The sequence below is a fragment of the Thermobia domestica genome, chromosome 17 (assembly GCF_964235325.1).
Source record: "Thermobia domestica chromosome 17, izTheDome1.hap1.1, whole genome shotgun sequence".
NCBI lineage: Eukaryota > Metazoa > Arthropoda > Insecta > Zygentoma > Lepismatidae > Thermobia > Thermobia domestica.
In genome coordinates, this window is record NC_137470.1 from 186,310,224 (window position 1) to 186,334,947 (window position 24,724).

A 24,724-nucleotide genomic window follows, 5' to 3' on the forward strand; every position below is an offset into this window, starting at 1 on the left:
TTCCGTTTCTCAGCAAAATAATGTTAATCTCTTTCTCGATTCTTTTCTAAAGTCACCTCTTCATTTGGGTTTAAAGTCTCTTCCTCCACTACTGTCTCATGATGCTTGTTTGGTTTCTCCTTCCCTTCTTCAGTCTTCTCTTCATCCTGGTTTAGGGTCTCTTCAACTGCTACTGTCTCTTGAAGCTTGTTTGGGTTTTCCTTCCCTTCTTCAGCCTTGTTCTCATTCGGGTTAGGGTATGTTCCACTGCTACTCTCTTGTGATGCTTGTTTGGGTTTCCCTTCCTATCTTCAGCCTTCTCATCCTGGTCTAGGGCCTCTTCCACTAATGTGAGTATGGCAACGATTTTCATGATCTCACTTTTCGAACAGTTAACAATATTGGAATATGTCTTGTTTGGTACCATCGGCTTCATGGCTTGTTCTTCAACTTGCTGTTTGGTTAGATTTAAAATGTTCCTCCCACGGAGAAACTGAAAGCAGAAAGTAACAACAAAATAAATTAAAAATAATAAACCGACCTAAAAATGTGATAAAAGTAATATTTTTTGTAAGTGGAGTGCAAAGTAATTGTTTTAAAAGCTTTGACTAATATTACATCCTGCCTACTAAATAAAGCTGATTTTTGAAGTTGGCAGAAATCTTACATCTATTAAATGAATTAGGTAGAATTGATTTCCAGACTTCAAAATTGTTACAAGTAGTGGGCACGTGGTAGTGTAAGTCGAAGATTTAGGAAAATATTACTCTGCTATTTTTATCACACTCTTTGAAATCGGTTTAATTTTTATATAATTAATATTGACAATTTGTTACCTGGCCGGTGGGGTAGGGGCAACTTGCCTGCCTGCCAAACAGCATTGGGTAGGTCAAACGTGAGCACGAACCTTGTTCTAGCCGGTCATCCAAACTGATGTTCTCCGTGATATTTTCAGTCTTAACAGGCGAATGTCGGGACAGCACCTTTTCTAAGGCCAGAGCCGCTGGCTTTCCACATCCTTGCCCTCCATTCTTCTCCGGCCTGATCCTTAGTTTCCTAAAGGCCATATCTAATTCACATTGCTAATTAGTTACTAAAAGAAACATTTCTTAACAGCTAGATTTTATATGCACATAATTCATTACAATAGGAATAACCGCCATCAAATATCGATAACACATAACTTTCACGTCATGAGCTGGTAACATAGACGCGCACGGCTACCGAACATAATAGAACGCAGCTGATGCCCTTTATGGGCGACCAAAATTATGTGAGTAAATTTTTACTAGCGCAAATTGTTGGGACACAAATAACTGCTGCCAGTACACCTGAGACAGTCGTACTTGTGGGATGTTCAAGCGCTACAGTGTCAATGTTTTACCAACAGTGCTCATGACGCCAAGCGATCGCAATTTGATCAGGTACGTACGGTGGGCAGAAAATTAACAACGAATAACACTATGGTACTTCACCACAGGCGTATGTCAATGGAGGAATTGACGCACCAGTACAATGTGGCTCAATAAATCCTACAACAAATTTCAATCATGGCCATGTGAGATACCTTACATCAGTTATGGTATCATAGCCGTAGACCAACACTATTACAACAACACAGAAATAACACACGGCTGACATGGACAAAAGCAAAGGGATCATTGGACTATGGATCAACGAAAGAAGGTTGTCTGCAGTGGTAAGTCCCGCTTTTCACTGAACCATGTCGATGAGACTGCTGGAAACAGCGTGAGTATACGTCTCCGGGTCGCATCACGGTAATTCAATAGGACGGTGGCGGTGCTGTTTATAGTCTGGGTCTGGGAAGCGACGCACAGGTATTTCTTACTCGATTAAACTTTTCATGGCTCAAGATATTGTAGCCCATATCTCCAAGTCCAAGAGAATAGCGCCATATTTTAGCAGGAGAACAGGTGTCATTGGGCTGCGTTTATTACATAATGGTTGGAGGAACACGAAAATGAGTTTTCAATACTATCCTGACACCCAAAATTACCAGACTTAACCCTATTAGTCATGTATGGAACATGTTGGGATGTTCTGTGAAATGTGCTGCACATCGTCCAAATGTACACCACGTGCAGGGACTGCTGTAGAATAGACGACTTGGACTGAACCTGCAGATTACAAGGAGTATACCTTGAGGAATCTATTCATAAGCGTTTGAATGCTCTGATTACCCAGAAAGGTGAACGAACACGCTACTAGATGAGTGTCCCTAATGTAGTTATCGTTTAGTCTTAGTGTAAAATAATCGTTCCTAATAACTTGTCGACAATAGGAGTATTTTATAACATTTTTACTGAATTTTTAACGATTCTTTCACCATTCCGTAAGCTTAACAGCTAATGCAAAAAGCTGCGCTAAAATCAGAATTTCCGGAGATATTAGTGGACAAACATAAACTACATTCTCACATAGAAACATCCAGAAAAAATGAATTATTTAGTCCTACGCTATTTTCAGTGCGTGAAAAAGGGATATTGTTCTGCGCCATTCCAACTAAGTGATAGGATGTTTAGAACACACGTTTAGTGATTGTTCATATTTTACCTTAACTTTTATCCAGTTGTACACAGGAAGTTTATTAAACACTGAAAAACATGTTCACGAAACTTTGATAATCGTTCATTAAGCGAAAAATGCCCGGCTTTTCAACGATATTCTCAACGCTTTAGAGGCAAAGTTTAAACTTCTAAGACCCATTGATATTCTTTAAAAAAATTCAGTCTACTACGGTGAATATCAAGCCATGTATGTTGACAGTAGTTCCCCGCAGATCGTAGGCATATCCATCCTATCAGGCAAGTCTAGGATGGATATCGTCATGCAAGGGCTATATAGTTGTAAAAACACAGAGTTCTCTACAACTGAATTTAAAGTTTAAAAACTTTCCTCGATTTTAGTTTATCTTGCCAAAGTATTATTATTATTTCATTTAATCAAGGTAGATTAAATATTGACAACTAGAAATCAATGTTTACGAAACATACTCGGGAGGCTTGTTTAAACCGGAAAGCACCGCAAGTTCGTTCCGGGAAATATTTTGTGTAGGAAATCAGTTCTGCGATATTTGTCTCTTTTAGACACATTTAGACATTTTAGTTAATAATATTAATGTTAATCTATCAAACTATTATCAATATCGATACTAAAACCAGTCTGGAGCTTGCGTCATTAGATGATTCCGGACATTGGCAGTTCTAGCAGAGAACAAGAACGAAGAATCAGCATAACTGGGCAATAAACTACAGCAATAGTTCTTACAATCCTGATTATAAGTTTTTTTTTTTTTTTTTTTTTGCCCGACAACAATTATCATCACTAGGCTTATATTCACACAAAGAATGCCGTTGCATGTACTGTCTGCGAATAGCTTGTTGTTTAGGATTTTAATTCAACTCGCAGAAGCGTTGTTCTGCTAAGATTTATAAATAAGAAAACAAAAATTTGCTTTCCCCCACCTATTGTTGAAAAGGACGCATACGTACAATTTTACCATTCTCCCTGAAACCACTAAAATAACACTGACTATTTAATACACACCAGGCTCACTAGGGAATTTCTGTTCCTATTTTGTTGACAAGTTTTGAATTTATTAAATTTATTACAAATGAAGACTAAATTATTTTATCCTACTATTTAGTAAAATGATGTTAGATAATTGATATCTGAAACCATACAGTAAAGGGAACGCAAACAATCATTCTGAAAACTTCATAAAAGTTGCTTCAAAACTTACCATTGTTTTCCTCTTGGATGGATTGAAATACAATTGTCACTTTCAGTCTACTGGGGAAAATGTATTAAACGCCAAACGTAGAATCTCTTAGCTCCTACCCCTTTGCTTGCTTTCAACCAGTTCGCAACAAACTGTTTTTCCTAATAGGCGCTCTGAAGTCGTGTAAAGTGGACGCTCGTGCAGATTCGGAAGTTTTCGCCGAAGAACTTCCGCACCGAAATATGAAACCTTAAAATGTATTATTCGATGTTGCACAATGTTATTGCAAGTGAAACAGCAGTAAGTAGCTATAACAATATTACCGTTTACTTCAGGAATGAGGTTGAGAACCTATTATGTATATTTTTAAGATAGTAAAATTGCTGTAAGGAAAAGTATTTGTTCTTAGCAGATAAATAAATTGCAACAAAAACTGGAAATCATTGATATCATTACATCAAAATTGTTTCAAGCGACTCAGAACCAACTTCAAGCTGTCGCTTACTACACTTTTGCCATGAAATATTGTAATAATCATGTTCATACCACATTTATTTGCTCCAAGCACGAAAATAATTTGGTGTTTGAAACAATCTAGACTACAAGTCAGTTTCTTCGTTTCATCGGTAACATTTATACAGTAAATATAAATGACTGAGTGTTACATACATTTTTGCCTCCAGTAAGTCTAATTATACCCGTGTAAACAACATAGCTATCTCGGCAATGGTTAAAAATAGAAACATGGCGATTAGATCATTCGATGCGCCTTAAAAATCTGAGCCAAAAACTGCAAAAAAGTCAATTTCGGAAAAATGTCGCTTACTCCGTTAATGCCGGAAAGGGACGATATGCTCATCTGTATAATTTTACACTTACCAGAAGCTAATGAAAAATCCCTCCTCGTATTTTCTAGAATGTCGTAAAAAAGAGTCAATCTTCATGTGTTTTTTCTTCACCTCTTCTATTTCTTCTTTCTACGCTTTTCTACGCCACTTAGTTTGCCCATCGTTTAGCAATAATTTCGTACTATCTAAACGTATCAGAATTGAAGCACGAAATGCGTTCAACGAGAATTGAACCACTTAGCGTTCAGCGATGCGTGGCCTCTTGTGGAAACCACATAAAAAACAAACTAATTACAGAATTACAAACTCCAGGACATTTTGCGGCACGCTTTAATATCTACAAGTTTTAGAAAAAGGAAAAAAAAGATGAACTTAGCTGACTCAGAGGTCCCGCGGTCAGGGTGTGCAGACTGCAGGAGACATTGACCTCAACATGATAGAACTTTTAGATTCTGATATTACAGGTGTGTGCTGACAACACCTTCCCTCCTCTGGCGGAGGGTGGAACGACGAAATCCTTGGTAACAATCAATCCGGAAGGCAACAAAGCATAAAATAGAGCGTCTCTTTCTCGTTTAAATCCCGACCTCTGCTGCTGTTATTTCAAGGAGCTTATTCCAAGTAAACAGTATGTTTATTTTCATTTTAACATGATCCACATCGCGATAGTCTTGATTGTAAACGAAAAGGCGTCATGACTTAGTGAGCAGGGAGGTCGAGAAATGTAGCATCATTATTAAGTTTTTTTTTTTTCAGTATGTTTTTTTTTCGTTTTCCCAAAATACTTTTTGACAGACTGGATTTCGCATTTGCGCTTTTCATTTACTTTCATTTAGCTGGTACCCTCAAACCTCTGGGGCCCTGCCCCGACATCCACGGCGTATTTATGGCGCTGCTATAAACCATGACTTTCCAGTGAACAGTGATGCATTAGCTTTTTCACTGAGAGTCTACGATTTTCTTTTTACTAACAGGGTTAATGGGTCCCAGGAGCTTATTCCGTTGTCAAATTGTCCATGGCACTTATTTTTTTGTGCATGAACATATTTTTACTATAGTTCGATTTGGACGTCCGGATGACACGTTCATGTTCGTTCCTTATCTTCATTTACAAATAGAAACTTTTCTGCATCATGACTGAACTCTTCTTTTTCAACCAAACAGACTCTGGTTGAACTGCTGAGTCTTTTCCGAATGCATTATATAGCTTCTCTACAGCTCTTCTTATTATTGTGTTAATCTTCTGCATATTCTAAATTAGACTGCTCAGTCCTAATAATTTGCTACGGCCTTGGGTCGGGTATTCCACTGCTCTTTTCTTACAGATTTCTTGTAGCCAGCACCGTAACTTACATTTTTTCGGGGGGAGACATTAATACTCTTTAGGGGTCCCCGGAGCCTGTGGGCCCTCCCGCAGGGTAAGGTCTGCGTAGCCGTTAGTTACGCCCCTGGGCCCGTTGCATACATGACAAATTAATTACAGTAAGGGGACAATGTTGACAAATCTAAACCAAACGAATAAATATTTCTAGGACCCTAATAGTAGACATATTTTACTGAAATGGGCCCACGACTCATTTTTGTTTTATTGACTTTTAGTGTGCTGTTTTTTTATGTAATGTAGTGAATCTGTTCGATGCTTTATTTATAATTGCATGTTCGTATCGTATATGGAGTAAGAAAATTTTGTCTTAAAATTTGCTCCCCCTCGAAAGGCGGTGAGCTTCCCTGGGGGCAATTGCCCCTGCCCCCAAAAGTTAAGGCCCTGCTTGTAGCTCGTGCCTTTGAACCTGTGAAAAATCACTAAAGTGATTGTGCTGTTCTTTTTCCTGCAAAATAACACTTCTCTTTCAATTGGTGATAATGACAGCACAAGACGATTTCAAGTGCACCTGCAAAATAAATTTGTCAAGAGCTCCAGATAGTTGTAATATATCGTTATCACCAATTCTTTTGCTATAGGCCCTATATTATTAAAATTATTCTGCATGTACTCTAACACAAAACATTTTAATAAAATACTATTTTATAAGTTAGTTTACGCTTTTAATTACCGCCACTGCGATCCTTTCTTATTCTCCCGAAATCGACGATATTTGAGCCCATCTTTAATTAAACAAGCAACTCTTTTCAGTAACACTTACTCGGAAATCCGCCATTCTCCAGTGCCGAAACAAGGCAGTCACAACACAAATACCAAAAAGATACAAACACTTCTGTTTATAATAGAAGAGAAATATATTTTTCATTTGACAACATTGCTTTTTTTGTGCGCAATGCAATCCTGTACGTTATGACAGCCTGTCAACGACTTATCATAAAACACCAAAACTTCTCAGATAACTCATAACACCGGAAAAGTGTGCGCAATTTCATTACAGCCTTACTGGCCGAGTCGGAACTAAATTCGGTGGTCGGCAGCCCACAACCCAACCAATTAAGATCGCTATGTTTTCTGGTAGAGTTTGGCCGACTTGTGGGCTCGATTTGTGTATCGTGCTTTATTTCTGGGTAATCTTTTGCCAGATCCAATCTAAAGGAATAACTACTTACAGAAAGCCGTTCGTCGCTATTATGGATTTTGCTCTGTAGTGATCAACGTAAAAGATGAACTGGTTCATTTCTACTGCTTTTAGTTTTAATACAGTATTAAGGATGGAGATGAAAGGTATTCTTGAAATGCTTAATCGATTGCCGAAAACAGTTTCTCGCTATCTATTACTGTCTTTTACAGTGAGCAACGTTAAAACTTGGAAATGGTTGAATTCTATCACTTCCGCTTTATGGATCATCTCAATTAGCTTCTCCGAGATATCCGAACAATAATTTGAAAAAAAAAAATAATAAATTCGCTTTGTTTGAAGAGCTATCTTGCGCAGTAACGTAGAGACAGTCAGGCTTATTGTTAATTATTCAGTCTGTTGGCAGGATCTGGGACTAATAGGAGGTATGAGTGTGCGTGTGTTTTCTTGTGTTCGGGTTTGGAAGTGCTTCTTTCACCTTTCTTGATCTTTTTTTCCATTTTTCAAATCATGGACCAGCTGCAACCTTCTTCCTACGCCTTTCTTTCTTTGCATCTCATGCTTTCGACTTTTTTTCCCTCAGTGAATTGGGCAGGAGCTAACACATTTTAATCCGTTTCCTTATAATTAATAGTAGACTGTAGTTTCCTCTTATCTCTTAAAAAAAAAAAACACTTTTTTTTTAAAATAACAAATTAATTCTTAATTTACAAACACAACTTATCTAGTCCAACATTACAGAAGTCTCATGCAATTGGTTTCGATAGAAATGAGAAAATAAACCTTTTTTTTCTCTTCCATTGATACTATTTACTCAACCCAACGAAACTAGAAATTAACGACAGCATTGTCCATGTGAAAAATATCCGTTACATCTGCCAACAATATTAATGAAATTCAATCATTGTTTGCAGGCTTGAAAATACCTGCTTAATAAGAATTTATATTGTTATAACGTTATGGGTGTACTATTTCCAGTTCAAAAGTTCAATTCCGGGTTGCATTGTAAATTGAATACCATGTATATCTCAAGAACGGCGATACAAACAGCTTTCTTATGTAATCAGCATGAAATACTGCATTAGAAAAAGTATTATGTCAGATGTCTAGTTTATATTTCAGTGTAATGGTCAGTTTCAATTTTTCATGTAGCCTCCCGTGCAGTAGTCGCTAGAGTTCCCGCCTTTGGTGCAAACGGTCCCACGTTCGATTCCCGGTGGTCACTCGGTCGAAAAAGTGTAATAGCCTGGGTTTTCTTCATTCCCAGAGAAATGTCGGGATGGTACCCAACGTACAGGTCCCAGGCCGCTTCCTTCACCCCGATTTCTTCTCTCCCCCTCCCGCGGATAGTGTGCTCTCCGAGGGACATCGTTTCTTCAGCGTGACGGGTTTAAGGAAGTAGATGCTGGAAATGCCAATAAAGTGTAAAAATAAATAAATAAATTTAATATTAGTATGGATGTGACTGTGATAATAACTATAAAGAGGTCACAAAGGAATAACATATTCAAGAAATAAATACGATAAAAATGTGTGTCTGTGTGTGTGTAAAAACAATGGAAACTGATAATCAAGAAAAGAATCTGAGATGCTTTCTTGATTTTCTCCCCGTATTTAACATCAATTTTTCCTATTTAACTAAGCATATAAGCCTTTAACTGGAAAAATAAAACATCTAAGTATGAGCAACAACAAGTAGCAACTCTTGAAAACAAATCTTTTCACGATAATGATTAAATAAAAGTAGCACCAACTGCTCTGAAAATATTTAACGCACAACAATTTTACCGCGCTCTTTGATTGTATAAAAAATACGCTAGACGAAAGTTGCCACCAATTGGCCGCTACCCTTTTTCCACCTTGTCAATAGTATTATGCTACATTGTTTATTTTACCAACAAAAGTAACCATTAGAACTGAAAGCTCTAATGACTTATTACTTTAAGAATAACATACTTTGGTATCGTTTCAGATAGATATGCATTTGGAAAAAGGGAATAAGTCGACTTATTCCCTTTCACTATGTAGATCTTTCAGTGATAGTGACTTACTCAAAACGAGAGCATGCTTATATCTCCCTTATTTATTATCCTACGAGTGCCATTTTTTTACAGTACTTAGAGCCAAACCATATATTTCAAATTGTCAAATAAAAAAAAATGAGATTTTTGACTTATTCCCTTTTGCCTTGCAGGTGCAGATATGTTTAAAGCAAATGAAATACCTGATAAATCATCTAATGGTGCAGCTCTAAAAAGGTCTGTTACTAGAGAACCTATTTTCATTTTTAGTCAGATAGAAAATGCAAAGGATGAGGAGAAAAAAAAGAAGCTTAATCAACTTTTAGAGACACTAAAAAAGAATTTGCCTGAGGGCTTTAAAATAGGAGTTGCTGTAGGTGAAGGAGATTGCTTTTTTGATTCCGTGGCTCAAGGATTAAATGAACTAAAAAGAAGAGGGCTGATTCAAAATGATGAAGATTTTAATGTAAAGTTGTTGAGAGAAGATTGTGCAAATTATGCTAACAAATACGAAGATGAAATTATGAAGGATGTAGGAGACTACTTTGTTTCACAGGAGAATGTTTGTTTTCCTAGTCTTGGTCATATTGAGGATGAAAAAGGGAACAAAGTTCTAGACAGGAAAAAGACTTTTGATAAGTATTTAAGAAGTATCAAAAAGACAGCTAAAGAAGGTAATGCTATATGGGGAAGAGATGATATTGAAGGAAAAATGATATGCGAAAAGTACGGCGTAAGAGTTAAGACTATAGAATTGAGAGATGAAGAAGTAGGTGGATTACATGTTACTACAAGTGAGGTAGGCAAAGGTAATAATGTTGTTCATATAGTGAATTACAGGAACCATTTTGTACCACTTCTTAGTAATATTGAAAAAGATATAAATAGAAGTATAAAAGTTTCTAGAGAAGAAGCTTACGGTAATGTGGTAGGTTCAAATTCAAACAATATTTCTCAATCTTACATTTCTACACCATTACAAGATATTGAAAATTTCTCACACAAACAAAGTGGTCATTCAAGAAGTTCAGGTAAGGAGAATCATGGAACTGGTGTAAGCTCTAGGAAACGTGGGCGTTCTGTTACAGATAAAGATGGTAGAATATCGAAGAGGCCGTGCATAGATGTAAATGTTACTAGTAATGAAGATTCAGTATTTCCTAGCGATTTACAAAATGAATCCAGACAGGATGAATTGTATAGCCAAGCCAATCGATACATCCCTTATCGATTGATTGAACTTATGTATCAATTAGACTTGTCAGTGCTTTGCTTACTTAGAAAGTCTATATATAAACATAAATATCCTTCATTATCATTAGCGTTTGGAGGTTCTGAAATTGATAAATTTAATAATATTACTCTCCGCTATAAAGAGAAGTCTATTCATGTACAAATTGAAAGTGTAGATAAATATTATACAGATAATGATATTAGTTATGCTAGATTATTTACTAAAGAGAAAGAAAAATCGAGTTCTTTTATTAATAATTACTTTGATAGTTTTGTTAAACACCTAATCTCTAAATCAAACAGTTTATCAAATAATATAGAATATATTATTATCTATACTAATTCATGCTTGGATCTTACAGAAGAAAAGAATTTGAGACAAGGGCGATCCCGGAGTTTTTATCCTTTTAAATTTGATAACATGAATATAGATGAATGTGGCATTTTAAAAGACTTTTTGTTTACAATCGATAATACACAAGGGTGTGGCTTTTATCAGTTTTCGCAAAATAAAACAACAAGAGGAGAACTTTTAAAGCGATTAGAATTTTCGTCTGCTATGCAGAAAGTAATAAAAGAAAGAAAACTTTCTCAGAAAGAAATAAAAGAAGCATTTTTAGACAAATTAATATTTGCAGTTAATCAGCCCAATAGAGAAAAACTGAACAGCATCATTAAAGATGAAATAAGTATTAAAGTTCAATACGATTATATAGAATTACAAAAAAAAGTATTAATTGATTTAGTAGCTCCAGAAAAACTTAAGAATTATATACCTGGAATTATATATGAATTTAATTTATTAATACTTTTCTTGCATAACATGTTCTTGCATAAAAATATGTTTTTCATAAACCTTGAAGGAAAAAGCTGTGGTATATCTAATGACATTACTATCAATTATAAAGGTAGAACTACTTACGTAAAGGCCCATAACGCAGATAGTAATATTGGTTACAGTCAGTTATTTCCTTCCAGAGCACAGAAAAGAAAGAATAAGTTTTCTATTAATAGGCATTTTACTCTTTTCATTGAGGAACTAGAAAAGGATAAGAATATAGAATATTTTATTATCTATACTAATACAAGTCTAGATCTTACAGAAGAAAAGAGATTAAAAAAAGGACAGTCTAAAGGTTTTTATCCTTTAAAATTTGATAGTGTAGATGTTCAAGAGGAAAAGTATAAAATTTTAAGAGTTTGTTCATGTATAAATAAGGATGGTCTTTATCAATTTTCACAAGAAGAAACAACAAGAAAAGATCTGTTAAAGCTATTAAAGCTTCCGCCTTCTTTACAAAAAGAAAAAGGAAAATTTTCTAATGAAAAGGAAAAAGAAATAAAAGAGAAATTTTTAGATAAACTAATATTTGCAGTTAATCAGCCTAATAGAGAAGAACTGAATAGCATTATAAAAAATGAAATAGAGAAAAAGTCTAAAAGAATTCCGTATAATTACGAAGAATTACATGAAATAACGTTGCGTTGGTCAGAATCTCATGAATTTGGCCCTATTACAAAAGGAATAATGGAAAAGCTTTTGGGAGATATAAAAAATAATAGATCTAGTTATCAGGAAATTCAAAATAAAAACATTGATGAAGAAATAAAATTTGCTAAAAGTGTGGTTGGTAGAGAAGGAACACCTATATTCAATCAGTTCTTAGATTTTTTAATCAAAGGAGAAGGAATAAAATATCTAGAAGTTCTGAAAGGAAAAGGGATAAATCTACCTAATATGTCCAGCATTTTGAATAGAGCAGGGAAGAATGCTGCAAAAGCTTTTAAAGATTTATATGATCTGTGGTTCGATGCGAAAGGAAATAAAACACAATATTTAAAAACTCTAGAAGATGAAGGAGTAAATCTACCTAATATGTCCAGTGTTTTGAATGGAGCAGGAAATAACGCTGCGAAAGCCTTTAAAGACTTATACGATCTATGGTTTGATGGAAAAGGAAATAAAACACAATATTTAAAAACTCTAGAAGATGAAGGAGTAAATCTACCCAATATGTCCAGCATTTTGAATGGAGCAGGAAATAATGCTGCGAAAGCCTTTAAAGACTTATACGATCTATGGTTTGATGCAAAAGGAGATAAAACACAATATTTAAAAACTCTAGAAGATGAAGGAGTAAATCTACCTAATATGTCCAGTATTTTGAGTGGAGCAGGAGCTAACGCTACAAAAGCTTTTAAAGACTTATATGATCTGTGGTTTGATGCAAAAGGAAATAAAACACAATATTTAAAAACTCTAGAAGATGAAGGAGTAAATCTACCCAATATGTCCAGTATTTTGAGTAGAGCAGGGGTTAATGCTGCAAAAGCTTTTAAAGACTTGTACGACATTTGGTTTGATACAGAAGGAAAAAAGACACAATATTTAAAAACTCTAGAAGATGAAGGAATGAATCTAACCAATATATCCAGTATTTTGCATGGAGCAGCAGCTAACGCTACAAAAGCTTTTAAAGACTTATACGACATTTGGTTTGATGAGCAAGGAAATAAAACACAGCACTTAAAGCACTTTATTAATAAAAAAGATAGGAAGCAAAGTTTTACGCTGCGTAATTTATCCAGTATATTCAATGGGGCAGGAGCTAATGCTAGAGATGCTTTTAAAAAATTGCATAGTGTTTGTTTTAATGACGAAGGAAAAAGAACAAAACTTTTAGATGATTTCTATGATGCAGGTTTCAGGCCACGTCATTTATCCTGTGTGTTAAGTGGAGCAGGAGTTCGTGCCTATTCTACTTTAAAAAAATTGCACAGTGTTTGTTTTAATGACGAAGGAAAAAGAACAGAACTTTTAGATAATTTCTATGATGCAGGTTTTAGACCGAGTGATTTATGCAATACATTGAGTGCAGCAGCAGATAGTTTAAAGAAGTTTCATGATTTTTGCTTTATAGGAGAAACAAAGAAGTATTTAAATCATTTCTTAAACGAAAAAGGAGGTTTTACGCCAAGTGATTTATCTGAGATATTACATGGAGCAAGAGCTAATGTTTGCTCTGTTTTAAAAGGTTTTCATGATGTTTGTTTTGATGAAGCAGGAAACAAAACACAGCTTTTGAATGATCTCTATAAGATAGGCTTTAGGGCAAGTGATTTATCCAATATACTATCTATGGCAGGAAATAATGCTGCTTCTATTTTTAAAAATTTTCATAAATTGTGTTTTAATAAAGAGGATTATTTAAATCACTTCTTAGCCGAGAAAGAACTTTTTACACCGAAAAATTTATCTAGAATATTACATAGGGCAGGAATTAACATTTGTCTTGTTTTTGAGAAATTACATGATCTTTGTTTTGATAAAGTAGGAAAGAAAACAAGTTATTTAAACAATCTTATCAAAAATAATCAGAGTAACGTATCTGATGTATTACGTGAAGAAGTTAAAAAATCTTCTTGTTTTCTTAAATGAACAGAATATTAGTGAAGTAAAAGAAGACAAAACAACCAATGTGGGTCTTAAGTTAAATAACATATCTGCCAGGACAAAGCAAGAGCAAAACTTGGGTAGTGTACGACAAGGTAATTTGAAAAAAAAAACAAGGGTACCACTAGTCGAAGTAAGAACAGGCAAGATAATAAAATTTTCAATACAGTAGCAGGAAGCTCTTGTAGTTCGAGACTTATCTCCAAAACAAATACAATCAGTACACCATAACAAGAAGCAACAATTTCGCTTATCAGAATTTGTATCGTCTGTTAAGCCAGTAAAACATGGGCTTTATTTACCTTCGTTTGAAGAACGTGGAGTTAAGATTGATGGTAAATGTGTGGAAATTACACGTGGCTTATCTCAAGCTTTATTACTGCAAAGTGACAAATCTTTTTTAAACAATTTAGAGACTTCAGCTAAAATTTATGAGCGTATAGCGCAGGGTAAACAAGTATCTAAAAGGGAGGAAAGAGAAGTTTTCACTTTTAGTAAATTACTTGATGGTCTTGAACAACAGCTAGACTCGTCTACGAGTAGTTTGCATTTAAACCTAACTCATACTAGATGCTACAGAGTACTCAACGATTTATCAAACTATATACTTGGAATTAAAGATGATTTTGCTATTCATCTAGTAACAAGTAATCATGTTGTGCAATTTATAGAACAGGTGATAATTATACTTATTTTGATTGTAATATAGCATTTGTTTCTGGGTTAAAAAGTGTTGATCAGCTTACAGAAGTTGTAAAAAAAAACAGTAGAATTTGCTGGCTATCAAATAGAGAAAAAAGGCTTTCTTGTCGAACACTTTAACGTTGCTAAAGCTAACAGTCAATTATCCAATGAAGATAAACAAGTTTTAGCAAAAGAAATTAAAACAAAACGCAACTTCTAGCAGAGCAAGATAAGAAATTTGGTCTTATTAAGATTAATGGTCAAGGATTAATCCAGAGTACAATTATATGACTTTGGAACTAAAATTAATGTGGAAGGTAGTGTATCGTTACTCATCAATGCTGATATGAATTTAAGTAGCAAAAAAACTTCAAGACCATCTAGATAAGAAAGAAGTGATTATGACAGCTAGGGAATATCTTGCTAACTTGAAAAATAGCAAAAATATAGAAGAAGTGGTACAAACAACTAAAGTAATTCCTTTCATAGGTTCAAAACATGAAATTGAAGAAATAGAGCAGATACACGAGCCAAAACGATCTTTATTAGAGTTGGCTAAAGGAACAATTAATTGCATATTTGCTTATGTTTCTCTTACTAGTGCTAGTCGGTTAGAGAGTCAGCTGCCAGGAAAAGCAGACAACAAACCCAGAGCCTATTTAAGTAATCCAACAGTAGATGAGCAACTACAAGGATCATATCAGACAATCTCTTCTTGAAGTTGTTCTATTTCATCTAGCGAAAGGCGTGTAATTTGAGCGATAACATCTATAGAGACACCAGTCATAAGTGAGTTTTTGGCTACAGCTATTTTAGCTTTCATTTCACCTTTTCCTCACCGATTTGAACGCCTTCCGCTCTGCCCTTTTCTTCACCAATTTGGATGCCTTCTTCCCTGTCTTTAGCAGAAGCATCATCAAGCCGTTGAGCCCAAATAGCCTCTTCTTTCTGTACATTCAAAACTCTTTCTTCGTATGCTGCTAGATCCTCTTCACTCCAACTAAATTTGTCTAATTCATCATATGCTAGCTTTATTATTGGGGCTTTCTCTGCTATATCTTTCAGGTCTTTATCTGTAGTATTTTCTGCATACCAGAGAAAAACACCTTTCTACTGTACTCTCTAGTTGCTCTACTTTGTTTTTTTGTAAATTTCGGCAACTCAATAAAGACGAAAATCCTTTAGATAATGTCCATTAGTTTTTATCTCTCGTATATTATGAGTGAAAAGATATTCAACCTCTGGAGGAAATAGCGTACTATTGGAAATAGCAATAAAGAATACTTTTTTGAAATCAATATAATTGCCAGATTGTCTTGAGTAGGCTTTATCGGCATAAAGTTGGGCACGTTTTTCAAAGCCTTTATCACGAGCAAGTTGCATCTCCGCAATATACCTATTTCCGCATGAATCCTTGCAAAGAACGTCAAGAATGCTTTGTTTATCAGAAGTAATCTCAGGATCCATAATGGTGCTAAGGAACTCAACATCTTGTATAGTGTTAACACCAGTAAAGCCTAATGGGGCGTTTACACTTCGTCGATTTAGTCGTGCGACTAAATCGACTCGCTGCATTTGCCACTAAATCGAAGCAACTAGGCCGAATCAGATCGATGGATGTGTTCAATTATTTCAACCACAGAAAATAGAACGTCTTTCAATTCAGTTGCCAGTCGATTAGTCGCCTTCGATCAACAAGCGATTAAGTTGAAGTCCCGTTTACACGGTCGATTAAGTTGAAAGTGACGTCAATTCAACTGAATCGAACGCAAATCGACTAAGTGTAAACGTCCCATTAGATGTCATTTAAAAAGTGGATAAGGATATTCTTATTTTTCTCAGTGCCAAATATTTTTTTTAAATGTTAAGTCGTATTTTGGATCTAGAAATTTAGATAAAGCCATAAGAAATTAACGAGAAAAACATTAATAATTATACACAATTCTGAAGAAACATTCAACATTTTTTATCTATATTTTTTTAAAATTTTGAATATGTTGAACAAAAAATGACCTCCACAGAAGAGCTTACAGAGGCATTTGAGGTGTTGGACGTCCTTTTGTCATCTGTTTGCAGATGCCTCTATAATGCACCTCTAAAGGCTGTTAAATGGATATAGTAAAATTTCCGTGTATTTATGTCCTTAAAACATCTGTTTTTGATGTAAAACACTGTAGCTTTATAGGATTTTCCCAAGTGGGCTATGATTACCAAAGGCAAGCAGCGACCCATTCTTCTTCAGTTAAAATTTTAACACCTAGCTCCAAAGCTTTTTGATAATTTGACCCAGGTTTTTCACCGACCACCAAATAATCCGTTTTAGGTGATACACTTGAACTGAATTTTGCTCCTAAAGATTCTACCTTTGCTTGCGCCTACTTTCTTTCCATTGTTGAAAGCGTTCCAGTGAAAACTACTGTTTTACCGCTAAAGGGAGAATTATTAGCGTTCGCATTAACAGGTTCAATCTTTAGCTGAGAAGCAAGCTCACTTACCATCTCAGCATTATCCTCATCAGAAAAAAAAACTCTTCCAAGGAATCCGCTATTTTTTCTCCTACCCCAATTATTCTCATTAGTTGGTAGAGAGCTTTGTCATATAATTGAGTCATTACTTCATACCAATTTTCGTAGGATTTATAATGGTTGGCTAGGACTTTTGCTACACCAGGTCCGACATATCTTATTGCTAGGGAGGATATAAACTTTTCAAGCGTTACAGTTCTTCTACTAGTGATAGTCCAACAAGTTGGCTCTCGATTTTTCACCCCACCCCTCTAGATCGCATAAGTTGAAGTTTTTAAGTTTTTCTTCCAAAACAAAAATGTCAGATATTTTCCTGACCAAACCAAGGTCATGAAGGAACTCAATTTGCTTATCACCAAAACCAGTAATATCAAGACCTTTCTCGGAGACAAAATATTTTAACTTTCCTATTTGCTGTGCTGGGCAAACGTTTTCTCCGGTACATCTAATCGTAGCTTCCCAATCATCAATATCGCTCCCACATTCTGGGCAAGTGTCAGGAAAAACAAACTTTGGTGCGTTTCGAGAGCGGGCACTTTTATCGACATCTATAACTTTAGGAATTAAATCACCAGCTCGAGCTACTACCACTACGTCGCCTTCTCTTATATCCTTGCGCTCAATTTCATCTTTATTATATAGAGTTGCTCTTGTGATGATAACCCCGCCTATGTTTATTGGCACTAATTCAGCGATCGGAGTAATTGCACCAGTTCTGCCTACCTGTACCGACATCTTCTCTATTTTAGTTTTTCCATGAGCTGCAGGAAATTTGTGCGCTATTGCCCATCTAGGAGCTTTATTTGTATTACCTAGACGTTCTTGCAACTGTAAGTTATTGATTTTACATACTATTCCATCAACATCATAACCCAATTCATGGCGATTATCATATATTCTATTATAAAACTCCAGGATTGCGTCCACGTTTTTTGCTAAACATTGATGCTCGTTTACGCAGAATCCAACCTTTTTCAGTTTATTTAATACTTCAGATTGAATATTTTCTGTTCCGCCGATCACAGAATATGCAAAGTACTTCAATGGTCTACTAGCAGTAACTTCTGGATCCAATTGTCTTGATGAACCGGATGCTGTGTTGCGCGGATTTGAAAATTGATTATCCTTATTTAACTTCAGAAAGTCATCATTTCTGATATAGACTTCCCCTCTGATTTCCAATCTATCCTTGATGTCAGGTAAAACTTGGGGAAAATCCTTTATGGTTGAGATATTGTGAGTGATGTCTTCTCCCACAAAACCATTACCGCGCGTTGCAGCTTTAATGAGCACACCATCTTCATAAACCGTGAAACCGTCTATTTTCGGCTCACAAACTATTTCCAGTTCATGTACATTTAGAAGTTTTCTAACCCTAGCAAGGAATTCTTCAACTTCTTTTTTGTCATAAGCGTTAGCCAATGAGAGCATAGGTACGACATGTTGTACTTCTGAAAACCTTTCATCAGGTGGGAGAGTAGACCGGCGGACCTTCCCCACCAGTCCCTTGTATATGAAGTAGAGTGGGTAGCCAGTGAGTTACTTGTTAAGTACTTTTCCAACAACCCCTCTCCGAACCACGCACGATCGTTTCCGTATCACGTGGCTCTCCAATAATCTAACGTTTTAAGGAGTCACCATCATATTTTCCATATTGGATTCTCTTATGGCATTCATGACAAACAACAAGAGTCTTCCTCTGTCGTTCAATCATTCTCTTTTTCCATTTCGGTAGCTCAGTATTACGTTTACCTAGCAAATCAGCAAGTTTACGTACGTGATGTACTTCAATCTGCTTTTGTGATTTACATAATTCACAAGTTTGTGCCAATAGTCTTTGCTCTATTTCACTACGCTTATTCCATATTGGTATAAGGTTATCACTTATACTTACCCATTTATTCCATTTTAGTGACACAGCACCAAAGTGTGTAATTAATGGTATCTTTGATGGTAAACGATCTACTCTGACTTGGATGACTTTTCGTTTTTCACCTTCGTAGTTTTCAATCAATGCACCAAATTTTCTATAAATTTTTCTGCAAGTTGTTTTGTATTTAGATGCTAAAGTCTTTACTAATGATACTTCCATCACATACTTCAAATAACTTAGTGTGTGAAGGTTGTAGGCCATTTTGTAATATTGTGCAATTCCTCGATATTCAGTTTGATACTGAGCAACAATACTGTAAGCTGTATCAAGTGTACGTTGAGGTAAATGTATAAGCTTTCCACAACACATATATTCAGAACACTTTTTCTGCTTTATATAATGTGGTACACGTAACCCAATACTACCGTTAATACATCGTTGTGTCCGATGATCATGTTTATCATCTGCATGCAAGACGTGTATTTTATAACCTAAAAAATTGGCTTTGCAATCACACGCATGTGTAATAAGCGTTTTATCTTCATTAAGCATAAGTTTGAGCTCCTCATTGAGGAATTTAGCAATCTCATTTTTAAATTGTTCAGCTTCATTTTTTGGTCCTGCAAACCCTACCAGAATATCATCAGCATAACTGACATACCAAAAACGTCGAGAATTTGGATCGCAAGAATCCTTAGATGGCATACTCTGCACTAATTGACGCAGTTGTTTTGCTTGATCCCAATTCCCTTGTTTTCTCATCATCGATGCTTGCATGGTTAACCTTAAGTATTTTGTATTTGTCCTTCTTCGCTTACCTCGGTTATTTGCTGGTATTAGTATATGCTCCACATGTTTATCTAACCGATCGAGTAACATGTTACTCAGAATTGGACCAATAATAGAACCTTGTGGTACCCCACTACGACTCTTATTGTACTTCCAATTTTCCATATATCCTGCTTTTAACAGTCGATTGATTAGCTGAGTAAAACGGTTATCTTGGAAGCTTTCACTCATTATTTTCAACAACATAGTATGATCAATTGAGTCATAACATGCACTGAGATCTCCCTCTATAAACCATTTTGTACCTCTGCCTTTTTGCATTACTGCTCTTAATGCAGTGTGGCATCCACGCTTTGGTCGAAATCCATGTGAACATTAACTACATTTAGGCTCATAGTAGGCTTCCAATATTAATCGGACTACTTCTTGAAGTAATTTATTTGACCATGTTGGCAATCCTAACGGCCTGCGTTTACCACTCTTCTTTAAAATATAGATACGTTTTACTGGTGTCCACCGATATCGCTCATAGCGTGAATCCTCTATGATTTTATCGATTTTCTCTAAAGACATACCATCAACTGTTTCAGTTGTCACACCTTCTGTCATAGCACCTTTATTACGACAAAGTTTGCCATACGCTCGAATGTAAAGATCACGCTGATAAAGTAGGCGATACACGTCTTTAACCGGCAAATTTTTGTCCACGTTCACGTATAATGTTAAGTATTGTTTCAGCTTTCTGCATCCTGCGTACCTCCCAATTTCAACATTCGATTATCTGTCACCCTTTGCCCTGTATGTGGCTTTCCCACACTCCCCGGTGATTCGTTACTTTCACGACTACTACGATTACTCCGTAACCATAGAACTCGCGTTTCTTAGGTCATCCCATGTTCCGTCACTAAGAACTGTTCTAGATCAACTTAGGTTTTCTATTCATCCTCTTAAATAAGTTCACTACTTATCGTTCTACAGCCAGAATGTCACACAGACGAAAGTTTAATCTGTGCTTACTGTAGACATGGGGTTTTAAATGTGATACCCATGGATGTGAAGTCCCACCCCTGAAGATTGGAATTCAAGCAGTTTAGCTTTAACCATATTGATCAGGTGTTGCAAGCCGTTATCTTACACATCTTCAGATAACTCTCGCTTTACATACATGCTCTTGTCCTCCTTCCCTTTCGGGTTAAAGTTAGTTGTTCACCTCGAGGTTCTGAACCACGCTTAGCTCTGCTAAGTATTTCTTAATGCGTACCACGGCGCACACTTGCGCTTCATAAGACTCCCACCAATCATTGCCCTAACCCTATACTTAATCTCCAGTGTACAAAGAGACTTGGTCTACTCCTAGCGATTCTTCTAGCAATTTCGCTACTTTGGTCTTGCCCCTACTCAGCGTTTTATACTTCGTCTGGAACAACTTTCTGAGTTTCCTGTTAAACATTCTTACTATGTCTTTCAGTGCAATTATGTGACATTTTCCGTGCAATTATGCGACATAATTAAATAACCCCTTAAGGCTGGATTGTATATTTGTGATATATCTTCTATTTCCAAGTCTGTTCGGCGAGCAAACTTCCACCCCCTAATTTCTTGTTTTATCTTTTTCAAATTCTCTTTACTAACAGTTGAAGTAAAGCTTACAAACAGACTACCATCTTTCCTATTTCTTACAAGTCTTTTACGAAATTCATATACTAGAAATAAGTGATATATTCTCATGATCTATCTTATGTTTTCCGTCTTGACAATAGATAATTTTAGTCTTTGCATGCTTTATATCTGATTTGCAAGTCCTCAGTCTCTGTTCAAGTTGACTTAAAATTAGTTGTGCTTGATTCTTGCTTACACAATGTATAACACCATCATCAGCATATCTTGCCCACTTTATACTTGGATATTTTCTCCTCATCCACACATCAAAACTATAGTGCATAAATAGGTTACTTAGGATAGGACTAACTACTCCACCTTGCGGAACTCCGCTGAGGCGCTTCATCTTAGTTCCATCTTCAAGTTGTATTTCAGCACATAGCCATCTTTGTATGTATAAGAGAACCCACTTGTTTGTAGTGTTTTCTGACTGCTTTCATTAATAGGTTGTGATCTATGTTGTCAAACATTTCCTTGATATCAAACTCTATTAACCAGTTTTGGTCGAAGCATCGCTTCCTGGTTTGTCCTATGGCATCTAATGCCGATTTATTTGGTCTATAACCATACGAATCTTCATCAAACACATTCTCAAGCTTTGGTTCTAAAACACTTCTTACAACTTCTTGTGCTATACGATCGGAGACAGTTGGTATTCCAAGTGTCCTTGTTCCTCCATCTGTCTTAGTTATATCGCAAGCCTTTACTGCAGGTACTACCAGATGACAGCCTATTCCACAGCTTATAAAGGTTCTTGCTTAAATCCTGATCAAACTTTTAATTGTTAGATTATCAATACCTGCGTCTCCTTTGTTCTCTTTAACTCTTTTATAAGCCAAAAACACTAGAGATTTTGGTATATCAAAAGGCTTTGTTCGTTCAATCATTTTCATCCTCCTTCAAGTTGAATGATTTACTAAAGTTGATTAGTTCAACCCCTTTGCTCCATGGTCATTACAACGACTTCTTCACTACTACGAGTTGATCCGCCCCAGTGATTTGCATCGCTACTCTAAAGCTTGAGAATTTTCCTTGTATCTTGAGGAAAGCATCTAATGTTTTAAGCTTAAGCACTAGATGGAGAAGGGAAAAACTCTGGCATTTGCCTTAGATACAAAATCTGTGCAAGAGATAAGAGATCCCTTCTCAAAAGTATAGGCTGGACGGTATCGTAGAAAAACCTAAATGGTTCTAATTCTGTATTCACAAGGTCAGCCTTACTTTTCATTTCAAATGATAATGCATGGAGCTATATATGACCAACAACTTTTTAGGTATAGATATTTCAAAAGAATGCTTTGATGTTTTTCTTACATTTATAAGCACAAAAGGAAAACGTGAAACTAGGAAAAGGAGTTTTAAAAATTATCATCATGGGTTTCAAGGTTTGTTGAATTTTCTACAAAAACCTAATGTAGGACAAGTAAAAGCTTGCATGGAGTCCACTGGCTGTTATAGTGAAGCTTTGGCTGAGTTTCTACACAATACTGGACATTTTGTAAGTGCTGTAACTCCTTATTGTATTAAATCTTATGCGAGGAGTAAGCTTGTACGACAAAAGAATGATCAGACCGATGCAGAAATTATTGCTGATTATTGCCAAAGACAAGAACCTACTCATTGGACGCCACCTTCTCCTGAGTTAAAAAAGTTAAAACATCTTTATCGTTGCTCGGCTGCATTAAAAGATGAATTGGCATTTGTAAACAACTACTTAGAAAATAAGAGAGACTGCCTAAAGAAGTTGCAAATGCTTGGGAAGATCTTGCAATGAACATAGAGCAAAAAACAGAAACAATAAAAAACTCCATACGTAAATTATTAAAGCAACACAAAGAGTTGTTGGAAAATTTTCAACCTCTACTGACTATTCCAGGAATAGGAGAGGAATCAGCAATAGCTATTTTAGCTGAAGTTCCTGACATAGAGATGCCAGGCAAATGGCAGCATATACAGGAACTATACCACAAAATACAACGTCAGGTTCATCTGTACATGCCAAACCCAGATTAAGTAAATCCGGTTCACAAACATTACGTAAGGCACTTTTCTTTCCTGTCATAGTAGCCAAGAATCACAATCCTATCATTATGAGTTTTTGCCAAAGATTAAAGGAAAATTGTAAGCATAACATGGCCATCGTTGGTGCTGCAATGCGTAAGCTACTCCATATCATTTTTTGGTATTCTAAAATCCAAAAGTGCTTTCGATCCAAATCATATCAAGAACTACAGAGCTAGGAAATTGACTGAAGGCTTAGTGCTTTAGAATCAAACATGCTTGGAGTCCTAGATTAAAACTAAGAGGTTAAAGTTTGATACTGTTGTGCAGAATTTATCTATTGCTTTTTGATTACATTCAATTATCATTTGTACTTCTTTCTTTAAATACTCGATATTTTCAGGTGTTATATTGTCTATCTCTGTTGATGCTACTTTTAGCTGTGATTGAATTCTTATGTATCTATCGTTAATAATTCGGTCCAACTGATAATTTACACAATCTAGTCCCGAGGCAAACATTACGTTTATCAGTGGCTTAATCCAGGATATTCTGCCTAACCTTCTTGACCTAAAATATTTAATGGAATGAGATGATCTACCAGTACCAATGGATAGAAGCACTATATCATCGTTAGGAAACAGCTTTCTACTGCTTGCATAGCTACATACTGCCGGATTATTAGCAAATATCTTTCCATCTATTAATACCATTTCCTTTTGGTTGACTTTTAGATGTTTAGGTGCAAAATAAGTAGGTGCTGCTGTTGTGGCTCTCAATACATTCCTTAATTTAGTAAGATTCCTATCATCTTTCCAACTTTTGAAGAAAAATGGACAGTTGTTGTAAATATCATAACTTGTGATAAACACATTACTTAGTGTTTTTAAGGATATCATCGCCAAAATATTTATGAAGCACATACTCAATATTTTTACTAGGGGGGGGGCGCGGTGGCTCAGTGGTAGAGCGTTCACCTCTGGTGCTTGGGGTCCCGGGTTCGATCCCAGCCCCCGCCAAGTGAACTTTGTGGTGGACAAACACCGTGCTCGTGGGTTTTCTCAGGGTTCTCCCGTTTCCTCCCACTTTCTTCATTCCACCATTTTCACTCATCTCTCATTATCACCGTCTCCTTTAGCCTAACCGGCATAACCGTGGGACGTAAAACTCAAAGATTTCATTTCAATATTTTTACTAGGATACTGTGCACCATTAATCCAAGAAAATATTGATTTTCTTAGAAATGAAGACTTAAAAATATGCGGTCCATACTCCTGATAAAGATCAACTAAATCTTCAGCTGAATATTGTGGTTTTCCTTGACAACTTTTTTTTTTACATAGCCCTGCTACAATAATGCCACCAGTTGAAGTACCAGCCATCAGATCAAAGAT

The 24,724-nt window shown here is 35.9% G+C and overlaps 3 protein-coding genes across 3 annotated transcripts in view; 1 reads left to right on the forward strand and 2 right to left on the reverse strand.

The window, feature by feature from the left end:
* Positions 1–14,974, forward strand: part of LOC145674537 (uncharacterized) — a 128,353-nt gene extending 113,379 nt beyond the window's left edge. Inside the window, exon 2 of the mRNA XM_081744694.1 lies at positions 9,286–14,974. Coding sequence (XP_081600820.1) covers positions 9,294–13,784 — 4,491 coding nt within the window. The 5' untranslated portion in view covers positions 9,286–9,293 and the 3' untranslated portion in view covers positions 13,785–14,974. The remainder of the gene's footprint in view (positions 1–9,285) is intronic.
* A 2,238-nt stretch (positions 14,975–17,212) lies between these two features.
* Positions 17,213–18,439, reverse strand: LOC145674270 (DNA ligase-like). The gene has a single exon (XM_081744106.1). It carries the CDS (start codon positions 18,437–18,439, stop codon positions 17,213–17,215), a length of 1,227 nt encoding a protein of 408 aa, XP_081600232.1.
* A 187-nt stretch (positions 18,440–18,626) lies between these two features.
* Positions 18,627–19,991, reverse strand: LOC145674271 (group II intron-encoded protein LtrA-like). Its single transcript, XM_081744107.1, has one exon. It carries the CDS (start codon positions 19,989–19,991, stop codon positions 18,627–18,629), a length of 1,365 nt encoding a protein of 454 aa, XP_081600233.1.
* Between the last annotated feature and the right edge of the window lie 4,733 nt (positions 19,992–24,724).